The following is a 13,101-nucleotide window of genomic DNA, read 5'->3' on the forward strand; positions in this document are numbered from 1 at the left end:
GGGGGGAAGAGGGAAGAGAGAGAGAGAGAGAGAGAGAGAGAGAGAGAGAGAGAGAGACGGCTTTGTGGTCCCACTTACTAAGCATTCATTGGTTGATGCTTATATGTGCCTCACCACCAGGGGGCAGCACTGGGCTGACCTTGGCCCCAGTGCCCCGCCCACCGGGTCTGTCCATCAGGAAGCGGGCGGTTTTTCTTCCTTCCACCCAAGAAAACACACACACACACACACACACACACACACACACACACACACACCCCACATGGTCTCGTGTTGCGGGCTGGATCCCCAGTAGGAGGCGTGCAGGAGGCAGCCGGTCCGTGATTCTCTCTCATCATTGATGGTTCTCTCTCTCCCTCTCCCTCCCTCTCTGAAATCAACAAAAACATATTTTAAAAACAAACAAAAAGCAAGAAAGAATTACTCACAGGAGATACTCAAATTAGTTTATTATAATTCTTCAAACAAGTAAAAAATACCCCCCTCCCCGTGTGTGTATATATATATATGTATATAATTTTTTTTTTGCTGCTCTTTATGTCCGGGATTAGCGTCCTTTTCTGGAGGAGACGCTGGCTGATGGCGAGCTGGTCTGCCTCCTGCCCGTCCTGAGGGTACACTCTGTGCGTGTCCGGTTTGAGGGTTCCCGGAGGCCCTCCTGAGAGGCTGGCGAGGACTCCCCCATCTTCTTCGTTTCCCTTGGAAACAAGGGCTCCCCTCCGCGAGGCAGGGTGGACGCTGCGTCCTGGACCAGGGCCGCGATCTCCAGAGGTAATCTTGGGCGCAAGAGGCTGCATATTGCTGCGCAAAACAGGCTATAGCTAAGGACACATTTTTTTTTTGTTTTGTTTTGTTTTTTTCCTCAAGAAATGTAGGAGGCACCAAAAAAAGGGGACTGCTCAGGGAGGGGGCTGCCCCCTCCATGTGGTGTGGAGCCGCAGGCAGGGGGACCCCTGGCCTGTGGATGAGGAGCTCCCCCGCCCCCCAATAGGAATGGCTGTCCTGTACTGGCTGAACCCAGACAGATGCGGGGTGGGGGGTGGGGGGTGGGGGTGGGCTTCCTCCCCGGGGAAAGGGGCGCAGCCTGGTGTCCCAGCAGCCTCGCCTGGTGGGGGCTGCCACAGTGACCAGAGGGTCCGTGCCTCGCCTCTCTCCTGGGGCACCGGCCACAGGCCTGCACGGAAGTGTCTTCGGAGGAGAAACGGGGCAGCAGGCTGGCGTCCTTGCTCGGAGGCGGGCAACTCCAAGTGGGCGGTTCAGAACCTTGCTTTCTGGACCTAAGGTGTCTTTGCAGCTCCTGCCGCCTGAGCCGCCCATCCCCGGGGCCATCGCTACACCTCACCCACGCCCTGCGAGGTAGGTTGTCCGGTGCCCATCCTGACAGCGGCGGCGCCCGAGGCCAATGGCAGTGTGAGCGGTGCTCCAGCGGGGGCGGGGCCCTGTGGGGGGAGGTGTTGCTTATGAGATGGAGCCTAAAGGGCCGCAGGGAACCACCAGGGCGTGGGCGCCAGGCCAAGTGCCTCCTCTCCTCCAGGGACCCGGGAGGGGAAGCAGGTGGCGCCCACCACGGAGGGGCCACCGCGCAGTCCCCGGCCTCGCGCGCCTTCGCTTCTCCATCCGGGTGGTCCCGAGCGCACACACGTGACCACTGCATGGAAGAGGTCAGTGGCTGACTTAGGAAAAAGGGAAAAATAAAAATAAAAGCATGTAAAACACTCCCTTCTAAAAACAAAGGGCTGCAAATTTCCTTTATTTCGGAACAAAAATACTCTTGCAATGGCTATGAGTGTCCACGGGACGAGGCGGACGCGAGCGCGCGCACCCACTGCCGGCGGTATGACTTGTCTCCTATCCGTCTACTACCTGAGTGGCGTCAGTGTAGGTTCAGGCACCAGTAGGAACGTGGGACCCGACACGTACGTACACGACACTGACACGGGGGTCGCCGGCCGGCCTTCCGGGTGACCAGGGCGCGTAAAAAAAAAAGACACGGAGCGCATGGAAAGCGGTCCTCCCCGGGGCGCGCGCTCAGGGCCGGGCCCCGCGCGCCTCGCGCCGCCGCCGCAGCTCCTCCCGGTAGCAGTAGGAGCACAGGTGCTCGGTCTCCGCGCGCCCGTAGAAGGAGCAGTTCTCCCGCTGGCACCGCTGCTGCGCCGGGCCCGGCCCGCCGCCGCCGCCGCCGCCGCGGCCACCCTCACTGTTCGAGCGTACGGCTGGCGCGTCGGCGTCCGCGAACTCCAGGCTGTCGCGCGTGGCGCCGAAGCCGTTGGTGTAGGTCTGCGATTTGGACTCGGCCGCGCCGGCCGCCCCCGCCGCGCATGCCAGGGCCCCGGGCACGGCACGCGCCAGCGACTCCACGGTGTTGACGGTGCGCAGGGCGGCGGCGCGCGCGGGGCTATAGGTCTGCGAGGACAGCGAGCGGTTCTGCTGCGGGTACGTGGCGCATGGCCGCAGCGCACCCACAGCCGGGGCGCACGTCTCGTCCCGCGCGCCTGCGGTCTGCACGTGGATGATGCTCTGGCGCGCCGGGGGGCTGCGCCCGGGGACGGGTCCGCTGGCACCCGCACGCCGTGTGCCCCCAGGGCCCGGGGAGGCCGTGCCGCCAGCCGCTGCGCGCGCAGCCCGCGTGCCCGTCGCTGGTCCTGGGCTCGGGCGTTCCTTGAACTTGAGCACCAGCTGCGTGGGAGGCCCAGCCGGCGGGCCGGGCGATGCGCGCTCGGAGGCCGGCGCGCCCTCGGGCTCGGGCCTGCGGGGCGGCCGCTTGGCGGTGGCCGGGGCGGCGGCGGCGGTGGCGGCCTCGCGGCGGCGCTGCTCCTGCTCGGCGCTGAAGCGCTCCTGCGCGCTGGTCAGGTAGTAACCGATCATCTCCTCGTGGAACTGGTGCCGGTGGCTGGTGAGCAGCAGGCCCGCGAAGATGAACTTGCGCTCGCCCTGCATGGCGGCGCGCAGGATGTTGAGGCTCAGCTTGACGTCGGTGCTGTACTTCCAGGAGTCGCTCCGCGGCCCGCCGCCCTTGTCCGCTGGCGACGCGCCCGCCGCCTTGTCCTTCTCCGCGGGCGACGGCGTGGTCTTCTCCGACGGCGAGGTGCTGGCCGACGCGCCCGAATCCTCCTTGCTGCCCTTGCGCGACTTGGCCTTCCGGTCCTTGGCGCGCTCGGGCGCGTCCCCGCCGCCGCCGCTCTTGCCGTTGGCGGAGCCGGCGCGGCCCATCTTGCCGTGCACCAGGCCGCCCAGGCCGCCCATGTTCTTCTTCAGCTTGATGCCCAGCGTCTTGCTGAAGCTGCCCAGCTTGTTGGCCACGGAGTCGGCGCGGGTCTTGTCCTTGTCCTTGCGCGGCTTCTCCTTCTCCTTGTCCTTGCCGTTTTTGCCGTTATTGCTGTTGGAATTGCTGCACACCGAGTCGCGGTCCGAGTCCAGGGAGTCGGCCAGGGACTGCACGTCCTCGCCCGCGGAGGCCGTCGGGGATTCCGGCTGCGCCAGCGGGGCCTGCGGGAGGAGGAGGCAGACAGGGAGGGCGGGGCAGGAGGAGGCTCAGAGAGGAGCTGTCGCCGCGTGGGACCCACGAGAGAGACCCTGTCCCTGCCCTGCGCTTGCTACCGGGGGCGGGCATCGCGGTCCCGAGCCCCAGGGCAGCTCTGGTGAACTCAGGTGAGGCCCTTCCGCGGGGAGCGCAGTGGCTCAGGTGCCCGAGGGTGGGAAGGGCCCTGCCTGGCTGTCTGCTCAGGGCCCCGTGTCGGATGTGGGGGTCACCACGGCCTGGACCTGCTCATTGCAGAGCCGAGCTGCGCCCAGCCCGGAGCCTCCGGATTCTAGGTTGGGAGGCGCTGCCTCCACGCCTCTCCCGTCCCGGGCAGGTACACCCTCAGCAGCGCGGAGCAGACTGCGGGCCCCCGACGGGCATGCAGAACCCGGGAGCCAGGCTGCCACCGACTGTCACGTGTGCCATCCGTAAAATGGGTATGATACCGGCCCGCTGTGAGGATTACATCCAGGTAAAGGGCCCAGACGGCATGGCTCAATGGGTGAGCGTCCACCCATGAACCACGAGGTCCCCAGCTCCATTCCACGTCAGGGCACATGTCCGGGTTGCGGGCTTGATCCCCAGTGTGGGGCATGCAGGAGGCAGCCGATCCAAAATTCTCTCTCATCGTGGATGTTTTTCTCTCTCCCTCTCCCGACCTCTCTCTAAAAATCAATAAAAAATATTTAACACAATACAGGTAAAGCTTGAAGTGTGACAGCGCTAGGAGCAGCGCCCCCGTGGCCTGGGCCCCGAGACTGCCTCGAACATCATCCCCGCTTTACGACCAATGAACTGACGTCTGGGAGGACCAAGTATTTGTATGCTTTTTTTTTTTTTTTTAAACAAGTCCCTTTCCCTGGGAAGTCACTCCTGAGCTAACAAAATATCAGCCAGACACTTAGAGGGACTCCCTGTCGGCACCGGAAAGCGGGGGAGAGACGCGGGGTGCGTGGGGACCAGCGCGGGTTCCCCGGCTTCCCAAGGACGCGCACGCGGCCTCATGAACTCCGCCTCGCGCAGCACCTGGTCCGCATCTCGTAGACCTCGTGTGTGCGGGGACTTGCCCACGGTTTGTTTGCGGAATGGGCGTGTGTATTCTCTCCCGGGGAAAATGCAGGAGAGAAAAAATCCCCCGGCAGGAGCTGCGCTTGCCCGCGCAACCATGCGCACTGGGAACCGCCGGAAGTTCGACCCGCCAGAGCCTGGGGGGCCGGAGGTTCCCTGCGAGGCTGGGCCGGGGGTGGGGTCCCCCCGCGTAGCCCGGACCCAGTGCTTGGGAGGAAGCCTCGGTTCTGCTGGGCGCCCAGCCCAGGGCCGCGTGCGCACGGTCGCCCCCGGGGCCCGCGCCAGGCTCACCCGCGTCTCCGAGGGGATCCGGATCCACGTCACGTTCATGTAGCTGTGCAGCAGGTTCAGCTTGGCCTCCAGCGACAGGATCAGGCTGCAGGGAAGGAAGAAGCCGAGTGAACCATGAATGGCTTGCCGGCAGTCGGGGGAGGGGCAGGGGCAGCCAGGGCGCAGGCGGGGGGCGTCTGGGGCGGGAGGAGGGGCGCAGGGCAGGGCTTACTGCGCCAGCCGCGCGTTGTCGCTGTCGTCCTTGCCCCATTCCCAGTCCTTTCCCGGGTCCACCGCGAAGTGCAGCGGCAGCAGCTTGTGCTCCGAGTCCGTCAGCGGGATCACGGCTGGAGCAGAAGACAGAGCCGGGTGCCAGGTGGCCCAGGGCGGATGGACCCCCCCGCCCCCGCCCCGCAACCCCAGGGGGCACGGGAAAGGGAGTTCCAAGGCCAGATGTCTCCGTGACTGAGTCAAGCCCAGGGAGCAGACAACATCTGTGCGCGCGGGGCTAGGATCACAGGACTCGGCGGCCGGGCCGGGGTTCCCGGGGTTTCCCAGGGACCCACACAGGGCGTGTAATTAACTCCGCGGCGCGCAGCGCACGGCGTTCCCATCTCGCAGGCAGAGTTGTGTGGGGACTTGCCCACGGTTTGTGTCCGCAGTGGGCGTGTGTATTCCTCTCCCGGGGAAAACGGGGCACAGAAAAGGCCCCTCGCAGGCGTGGGGGCAGGCGCAGGCCTGGTGCACCCGCCCTCTCACAGCGGGGCTCCACCTCCGCCTCCCACCCGCCTGGGAAGCAGCTGTGGCCGGCACCCCCACAGGTGGGCCAGGGGCCGAGCCCACAGCCCGGGGCCTGGGCCGCCTCTCTCAGGGCGAGTCCTCGGCCTCTCCCCTGCGCCTCCCCTGCCGGCCAGATGTGGCCTGGCCCTGATCCAGGCCCCCGTGAGCCTTTGGGGTCAGCGAGCCCCAGGCCCCGCCCCTGCCCTGGGCCTGCCGCCTCCTCCTTCCTCCCCTCCCCCCAGGGCTGGCCAGGCCCCCTGTCCGTCCCCCAGGATTCCGGGCAAGAACAAAAGGCCACTAAACCAGCAGGATCTAGGGCTGAGCGCGGCGCCTGCATCTCCCCGCACCGCCTCAAGGCTGCCCTCTAGTGCTGCTGAGGAGGACGTGCAGCCCGGGGGAAGGGACCCTCCAGCCCCCACCCAGCCCGCGAACACGGGGTCCAGGACACGAGCCACGGGCGACAGTGTTGTTGCTGTCACTCCTCCCCGAGGACATTTCCCACGGAGTTTTTTAGAGAGAACGGAAGGGCGGGGGGGGGGGGAGGCAGAGAGACAGCAATGGGAGGGACGCATGGGTGGGCCGCCTCCCCACCACGGCCCAGGCTGGGAATCCAACCTGCCCTTGATCGGAATCGAACCCGGGACCCTTCAGTCCTCGGGACGACGCTCTATCCACTGAGCCACACCGGCTGGGGCGAGGACACATTGTAAACAAACTGGGGGCTCTTTAAAGCAGGGGAATCGGAAGCCTTTGTTCTAGAACAATAAGCGGCTTAAGGCGTTTCTGTGGGGGCACCTTGGGCGTAAGGAGAGGCCTACCCACCCCTGGCTACTTCCCGGTCCCCAGTGTTTAGGAGGGACAGGGAGAGGGAGAGAGAAACATCCGTGATGAGGGAGAGTCATGGATCGGCTGCCTCCTGCACGGCCCCCACTGGGGACCAAGCCCACAACCCGGGCCTGTGCCCTGACCAGAAATCCCGGCGTGCTTCCGGGGAGGCTCCCAGCCCCTCGCGGAGCCTGCAGGGCCCTGTGGTGGGGGCGGGCCTACCTTGCTCCCTTTGCTGGTCCCGCTGCTCCATGGACACCAGGGCGGAGAAGTGAGCCTGGTCGTAGGCGAGGACCAGGGGGGAGCAGTGGCACCGGTTGGGAGGCACCTCCAGGGGCAGGTAGATCCCTCCGAACGGGATCGGGGCGAAGGCTGTGGACACAGAGGGGAGGGTGTGGGGAGCCCGCAGGGACAACGTGGACGGCACCCTCACCCCCAGGGGCGACGGGACCCCGGTTCCTCCAAGGGTTTCCTGGAGGGGCTTCAGTTTCCATATGTGTTTTAAAAAATTGACTTGAGAGAGAGGAAGGGAGAGGGAGAGAGAAACATCCATGATGGAGAGAATCATGGATCGGCTGCCTCCTGCACGCCCCCTACTGGGGATGGAACCCTGACCGGGAACCGAACCATGACCTCCTGGCTCATAGGACGACGCTCAGCCACTGAGCCACACCGGCCGGTTTGCAGGCTCCCAAGTTCTTCAGGTAAAACCCACCTCCTCCAGGAGGTCCCCTTTGGTTTCTCGAGGTCACGGCCGCTCACCCACCCGCAGTCCTGCTCTGTGACGTGGGGACGCACCTTCCCCGCCAGAGTCCCTCAGCATCGTGTCGGCCACGACCACGATGGGCCTCCTCAGGATGTGGGCCAGGACGAACACGTGGAACTCCTCCAGGCTCTCGTACACGGGGTCCTCGGCGTTGTCCACACTGCGGGGCAGAGCAAGGCCAGCTGTCACCGCGCCGATGGGAGGGGGGTGTTGGAGACCGGACGCCTCCCTCTGATCGGACCTCCATGGACCCTGACCAGCGCCACTGAGTCCATCTTCCTGCCATGCTCCCCACTGATGACAGACACACACGTCCCGGCCCTCCACCCCTCCACCCCTCCACCCCTCCACGCCCGGAGGTCTTCCTGGTGGCAGAGGAAGCCACTCAGAGCTCATGGGAACACAGGGGGTGGCCCTCTGGGGGGTTAAGGGGACACAGCAGGGGCAGGAGGCAGGCTGGCATCCTGGCCCCCCTCTGCTTCTAGCTCTTGGGCTCAGTCCTCCCGCTCAGGGTGAGGTTCGCCCCAGCGTTGCTGACCGGCCGCTGGGGCCATGGCTACCAGGTCTGAAGGGCTTTCTTTTCTTTTTTTTATTGATGTCAGAGAGGAAGGGAGAGGGAAAGAGAGAAACATCAATGATGAGAGAATCATGGATCGGCTGCCTCCTGCACGCCCCCTACTGGGGATTGAGCCCGCAACCGGGCATGTGCCCTTGACCGGGAATGAACCTGGGACCCTTCAGTCTGCAGGCCGACACTCTATCCACTGAGCCGCACCAGCCAGGGCTGAGGGGCTTTCTCAGAAATACCCCCGTGGACGAGGGCGGCGAGAAGGCTGCCTGGACTCGGCCCGCAGTGTATGAGGGGAAGTGACAGGATGGCCCTCTCCCGCCCCCCCGCTGGGCTCACACCCCCCCCCGCTTGCTGGGCTCACCCCCCGCTCGGGGCAGAGCGGGCTCCGAGACCTTCATCCCGAGTGGAATCTAGTCTGGAGGCAGGAGTGTCTGTGTCCCCGATCTTGGGGTGCCACGTGCTCCCTGGTTCCGCTCCCCCCGCCCCGGCCCTGGCCCCGGAGAGGGGGCGGCACTTACCCCCCGCCCGAGCCGCCGCCGTTCTTGCTGAAGTGCGTGCGCGGCTCGCTGGAGGCCAGCTTGAGCAGCTCCGTCCACTCGCGCTCCCACTCGTCCTCGGTGTACACCAGCCCTGACTGGCACAGGACGCGGGGTCAGGGGGCACGGCCCCTCCCCTCCCGGCCAGGTCCGCTGGGCAGCCCGCTGGCGGGCACACCTGTGAGTCGCCACCGACTGTCCTCATGTCTGACAATAGTTTTCAGAACCCCAATCTCCTTTCAGTGCCATTGGGGGTCCGCCCAGCACCCAGGGGGGCGCCTGCACAGGCACGAGGCCTGGGCCGGCCACGAAAAAGCCTAAAGGGCCAGCGGGCCAGCATCCAACACGGCAGGCAGATCCCTCCTGCAGGGACAGCCACATGCCAGCGTGCAGGTGGGCAGGGCCCTGGCGTCTCAGCACCACGGGCGGGGCTGCACGTGGCCCTGAACCCCCACCAGCAGGCGGACAGGGGGCCTGAGAGCGGAGACGGTGGGTCTTTGTCATTCGTTGGTGGGAGCGGACGCGTGCTCACTGGTTAGGGCCAGGCCAGTGCTTCCCGCCTTGTTCCAGCCACGCACCCCTGGGCATCTCTGACATCCTGGGCCCCCCGCCCCGTGACACAGAATTCTTCTTATTCAAAAAGTGAACCCCTGTTCACGTGGAGGAGGCCTCAGAGGCCATGAGCTCGGTCTCAACCCGCTGCCAAAGGACATGGCGTCCACGAGAGAGAAAAGCAAAAGGACGAAAGGACAGTGGACGGACTGAGGCAGAACTCACTAAGGAATTGTTAAATAATAATAATGTGAAGGGATATGAAAAATAGCAGATAAAGTTTCAAAACACATCACAGAGAACGGAGATGCATAAACATGCCACAGTATATATTCACAGCCTGCATATGAGGCCCCCGAACCCTAAGGAATGCGAGCCATTCACTGTGAATAAGGCATTCTCGAGCTGCCCCCTGGGGGCGTGTGCCCCACGCTGGGAACGGCTCACTGGTTGGGCTCATCCTCAGCGGGTCCACCTCTGAGGCTGACGGTGCCCTACTCGCCCCAGAAGCCACTCCGCCTTGGCCCTGGGCCCAGCTCCCGAATGGGGGCGCCCACAGCTGCGCCCGGGGGAGGTGGGGTCCCGGGGAAAGGGGGGCGGCGGCACCCACCTCCTTGTTCTGCTGCGTCTGCTGCCACCGCCACCTCCGCTTCAGGGCTTCCCGCTCGGCCCCCGTCCGCATCATGGTGTACAGCGCTTTCCGCAGGACCAGGTCGCGGTCGTGGAAACCCCACATGCCTGCAGCGGGGGCGGGGACCAGGTGTGTGTGAGGAGGGGGACACGCCGGGAGGGGCGCCAGCCGCCCAGACTTAACGGGTGCGCCTCCCACGTTTGCGCACAGAGCTAACCCACCCCTCGCTGCTGGTCCCTCGTGATCTGCCCGCAGCGCTCCCGGCCGCCACGTGCCCTGTAAATTCCCGCCTTCATGCTTTACCCATGTGGGCTCCCTGCCTGAAATGTCCCCTTTTAAAAAATATATATTTTTATTGAATTCAGAGACAGGGAGGGAGAGGGGGAAAGGGAGAAACATCAATGATGAGAGAGAACCATTGATTGGCTGCTTCCAGCATGCTCCTACAAGCCTGCAACCGGACTGGGCACGTGCCCTGACCTGGCATCAAACCCCAAAGTCCACGCTCAACCCCTGAGCCATGCCGGCTGGGCCTCTTTCCCATGCTTTCGAGTCTCAGTAAAACCCCGCCTCCTCCAGGAAGTCCCCTTTGATTTCTCTAGATCCCCATCCCGGCAGTTCCACTCAGGCCTCCTTCTATCACGACAGGTCTTTCCTCGTGTGTTTTCTATGTTTCGCGCCCCCCACTCCACACCCCACCCCTAAACCGGCCTGGCGCTTGGCAAGAACAGCGGGATTGCTGGGGACTCTTCCTGGTGGCAGCAAGGTGCGTGGCTCTGCTGAGCGGTGTCTGCTTTCCCCATGCCCAGAGCAGGCCTGGGCACCGCCCCCCTCCCGCCCACGGAGCTCACCCAGGGAGGCCGCGTGCAGGAGGCAGTTCCCATCGCCCGTCGTGGCCAAGGGAAGGAGCCGCTTGCAGCTGGTGCACGCTGCGGACCACCAGTTCAGGCGACCTGCAGAGAAGCGCGCTTTAGTCCTCGCTCTTTTTAAAATTGATTCTTACTGATCTCAGAGAGGAAGGGAGAGGGAGAGAGAGAGAGAGGAAGGGAGAGGGAGAGAGGGAAACATCAATGATGAGAGAGAATCATGGATCGGCTGCCTCCTGCACGCCCCCTACTGGGGATGGAGCCCGCAGCCCAGGCATGTGCCCTGATGGGGAATTGACTCATGACCCCCTGGTTCATAGGCCGATGCTCAACTATTGAGCCACACCAGCCGGGCGAGAAGCTCACTTCAGAACAGAGGCTTGGAGCCGGCGGCACCAGCGGGGGTGTGTTTGCTACGTTGGCATAAACCTCAGGGGTTTCCATCTTTTTAAAGATAGTTTTTATTGATTTCAGAGAGGGAGGGAGAGGGAGAGAAGGAAACATCAATGAGGAGAGAGGATCATGGATCAGCTGCCTCCTGCACGCCCCACAACTTGGGCATGTGCCCTTGACTGAGAATAGAACCTGGGACCCTTCAGTCCATAGGCCAACGCTCTATCCACTGAGCCACACCGACTAGAGGGTTTTCTGGCTACTTTTTCTTTCTTTTATTTTTTAATTCTTACCCTAGGACATGCTTAGAGAGGAGAAGGGAGAGGGGAAAGGAGAGAGAGAAACTCCGATGTGACAGACACAGCATTGGCTGCCTCCCACGTGCGCCCCAACCAGGACCCGGGATAGACTCTGCAACCCAGCAATGTGTCCTTTACGGGGACTCGAACCCGTGGCCCTTCGGTGCGTGGGCGGACACTCTGACCATTGAGCCACACCAGCCAGGGCCACACCGTCTCTCCTGCTCCCTGTGGTCAGTGAGACCGGCCCGCTCACCTGCCTGCTCCAGGGCCACCATGGTGGCCTGCTCGATCAGGTCACGCTCGATGAAGCTCCTGAAGTCCTCGCTGTACACGCTCAGGTCCGGCAGCTGGAAGGTGTAGATGGGCATCTCCAGGGGGCACTGCTCGCTGCTGCACTCGCTGGCCACGTGGGACCGCGCCAGGGACACGATGGCCGAGCTGGCGTGGGAGATGCCCCGGGACAGGCGCTTTTCTGCGGGGCGGGGGTGGGGGGGAGAGGGGAGACTGAGGTTCTAATTCGGCTGGGACCCTGGGGCCCAGCAAACAGAATCAAACTCAGCGCTCAGTCACCACAGGTTGGCGGGTTGTGTGCGTGCATGCGTGTGTGCGTGCGTGCGTGCGCATACGTGTGTGTGACCTAGTGCAACAGGAGACACATGGATTTCGTTGTGTAAATAGAAAGAATGTGAAATGATTTCAGATGCTAGGACTATAGAGTTAGAAAATCCAAGTGATTAGAATCGTCTTAGTAAGAAAATTAATAATATGATGAGGGAGAATCATGGACCCACTGCCTCCTGCACGCCCCCTACTGGGGATCGAGCTGATGGATGTTTAGAGAGAGTGGGAGAGAGAGGGACAGACAGAGAGGAACATCGACGGGTTGCCTCCTGCATGGGCTGAGGAGGAGCCTGGAACCAAGGTACATGCCCTTGACCGGAATCGAACCCGGGACCCTTTGGTCCACAGGCCGATGCTCTATCCACTGAGCCCAACCAGCCAGGGCCCAATTTTTCTTTAGACGTTTGCTCAGAGTTTTACTTTTTCTTTTGAGTTTAAAACGGGAAACCCAGACTCGGAAGGGGTTCTGCAGGGGACAGCCTGAGCAGGAGGCGGACTTTGGGGCTCGGGCACTGGGTGGGGCGAGACAGCAGGGGACCCGGCGGCCGGGCTGGGACCCCGGCGGGCACCTTGGGCGATGTCGTCCTGTCTCGGCAGGCAGGCCCGCTCCGCCTTGTGCCCGGGCTGGGCTGGCTCGCGCTCGGGCGGCTTGGGGCCCCGGCCCTCGTTGAACACGTGCGGGAGGTTGGCCGTGTGCACCTGCCGGAGCTGCTCATAGTCGCTCAGGGCGGCCGTCAGGTCCCAGTTTTTGCCTGTGGACGAGAAAGGACGGGAGGTGGCCCGGCCGGCGTGGCTCCGTGGTTGCGCGTCAGCCGACCTATGAACCAGGAGGTCACGGTTCCATTCCCGGTCAGGGCACATGCTGGGGTCGTGGGCTCCATCCCCAGTAGGGGGCCTGCAGGAGGCAGCTGATCAGTGACTCGCTCTCATCATAGATGTTTCTCTCCCTCTCCCTTCCTCTCTCAAATCAATAAAAATATATTTTAAAAATAGCAAAAATCATGTTCCCACCATCACCTTCTCTCACATTCTGGAGTCCATGTGCCACGGCTGCCCGGTGACAGGCCTCTTCCCTTTCGCCCGGGTGTGGGGGGGCTCCCGAGAGGGAGGTGGGGGCAAGGAGGGGCCTACCTTCCAGCAGGTCTCTGGCCAGACCAGGTTCTGCCCCCGTGGACCGAACAAAGTCTGACAGGACCGCGTCCATATCAAGCGTCATGGGCTCGCGCAGGAGGGCCGCCCAGCACTCGGCCGAGGGGGGGTTGGGGAGCAGGCTAGAAACCATCCATCTGCGGGGAAGGCGGGGAGCGGGGTCAGGGCGCGGCCGTGTGCCCAGGCACGCGGAGCCCCTCCCGCTGCTGGGGGATTTATATATATATAGTGTTCATCCTTATCCAAGGTTA

The 13,101-nt window shown here is 63.5% G+C and overlaps 1 protein-coding gene across 2 annotated transcripts in view; it reads right to left on the bottom strand.

The window, feature by feature from the left end:
- Positions 1 to 432: 432 nt before the first annotated feature.
- Positions 433 to 13,101, bottom strand: part of OTUD7A (OTU deubiquitinase 7A) — a 30,220-nt gene continuing 17,551 nt past the window's right edge. For both annotated transcript variants that reach the window (XM_081114847.1, XM_081114846.1), the window contains exons 3-13: positions 12,833 to 12,987; positions 12,271 to 12,453; positions 11,334 to 11,552; positions 10,371 to 10,472; positions 9,499 to 9,626; positions 8,319 to 8,434; positions 7,262 to 7,389; positions 6,686 to 6,835; positions 5,091 to 5,205; positions 4,880 to 4,964; positions 433 to 3,486 (exon numbers count right to left, since the gene is read on the bottom strand). In XM_081114847.1, coding sequence (XP_080970973.1) covers positions 2,029 to 3,486; positions 4,880 to 4,964; positions 5,091 to 5,205; positions 6,686 to 6,835; positions 7,262 to 7,389; positions 8,319 to 8,434; positions 9,499 to 9,626; positions 10,371 to 10,472; positions 11,334 to 11,552; positions 12,271 to 12,453; positions 12,833 to 12,983 — 2,835 coding nt within the window. In that variant the 5' untranslated portion in view covers positions 12,984 to 12,987 and the 3' untranslated portion in view covers positions 433 to 2,028. The remainder of the gene's footprint in view (positions 3,487 to 4,879; positions 4,965 to 5,090; positions 5,206 to 6,685; positions 6,836 to 7,261; positions 7,390 to 8,318; positions 8,435 to 9,498; positions 9,627 to 10,370; positions 10,473 to 11,333; positions 11,553 to 12,270; positions 12,454 to 12,832; positions 12,988 to 13,101) is intronic.

This window comes from Myotis nattereri (genome assembly GCF_964212035.1).
Source record: "Myotis nattereri genome assembly, chromosome: 21".
NCBI lineage: Eukaryota > Metazoa > Chordata > Mammalia > Chiroptera > Vespertilionidae > Myotis > Myotis nattereri.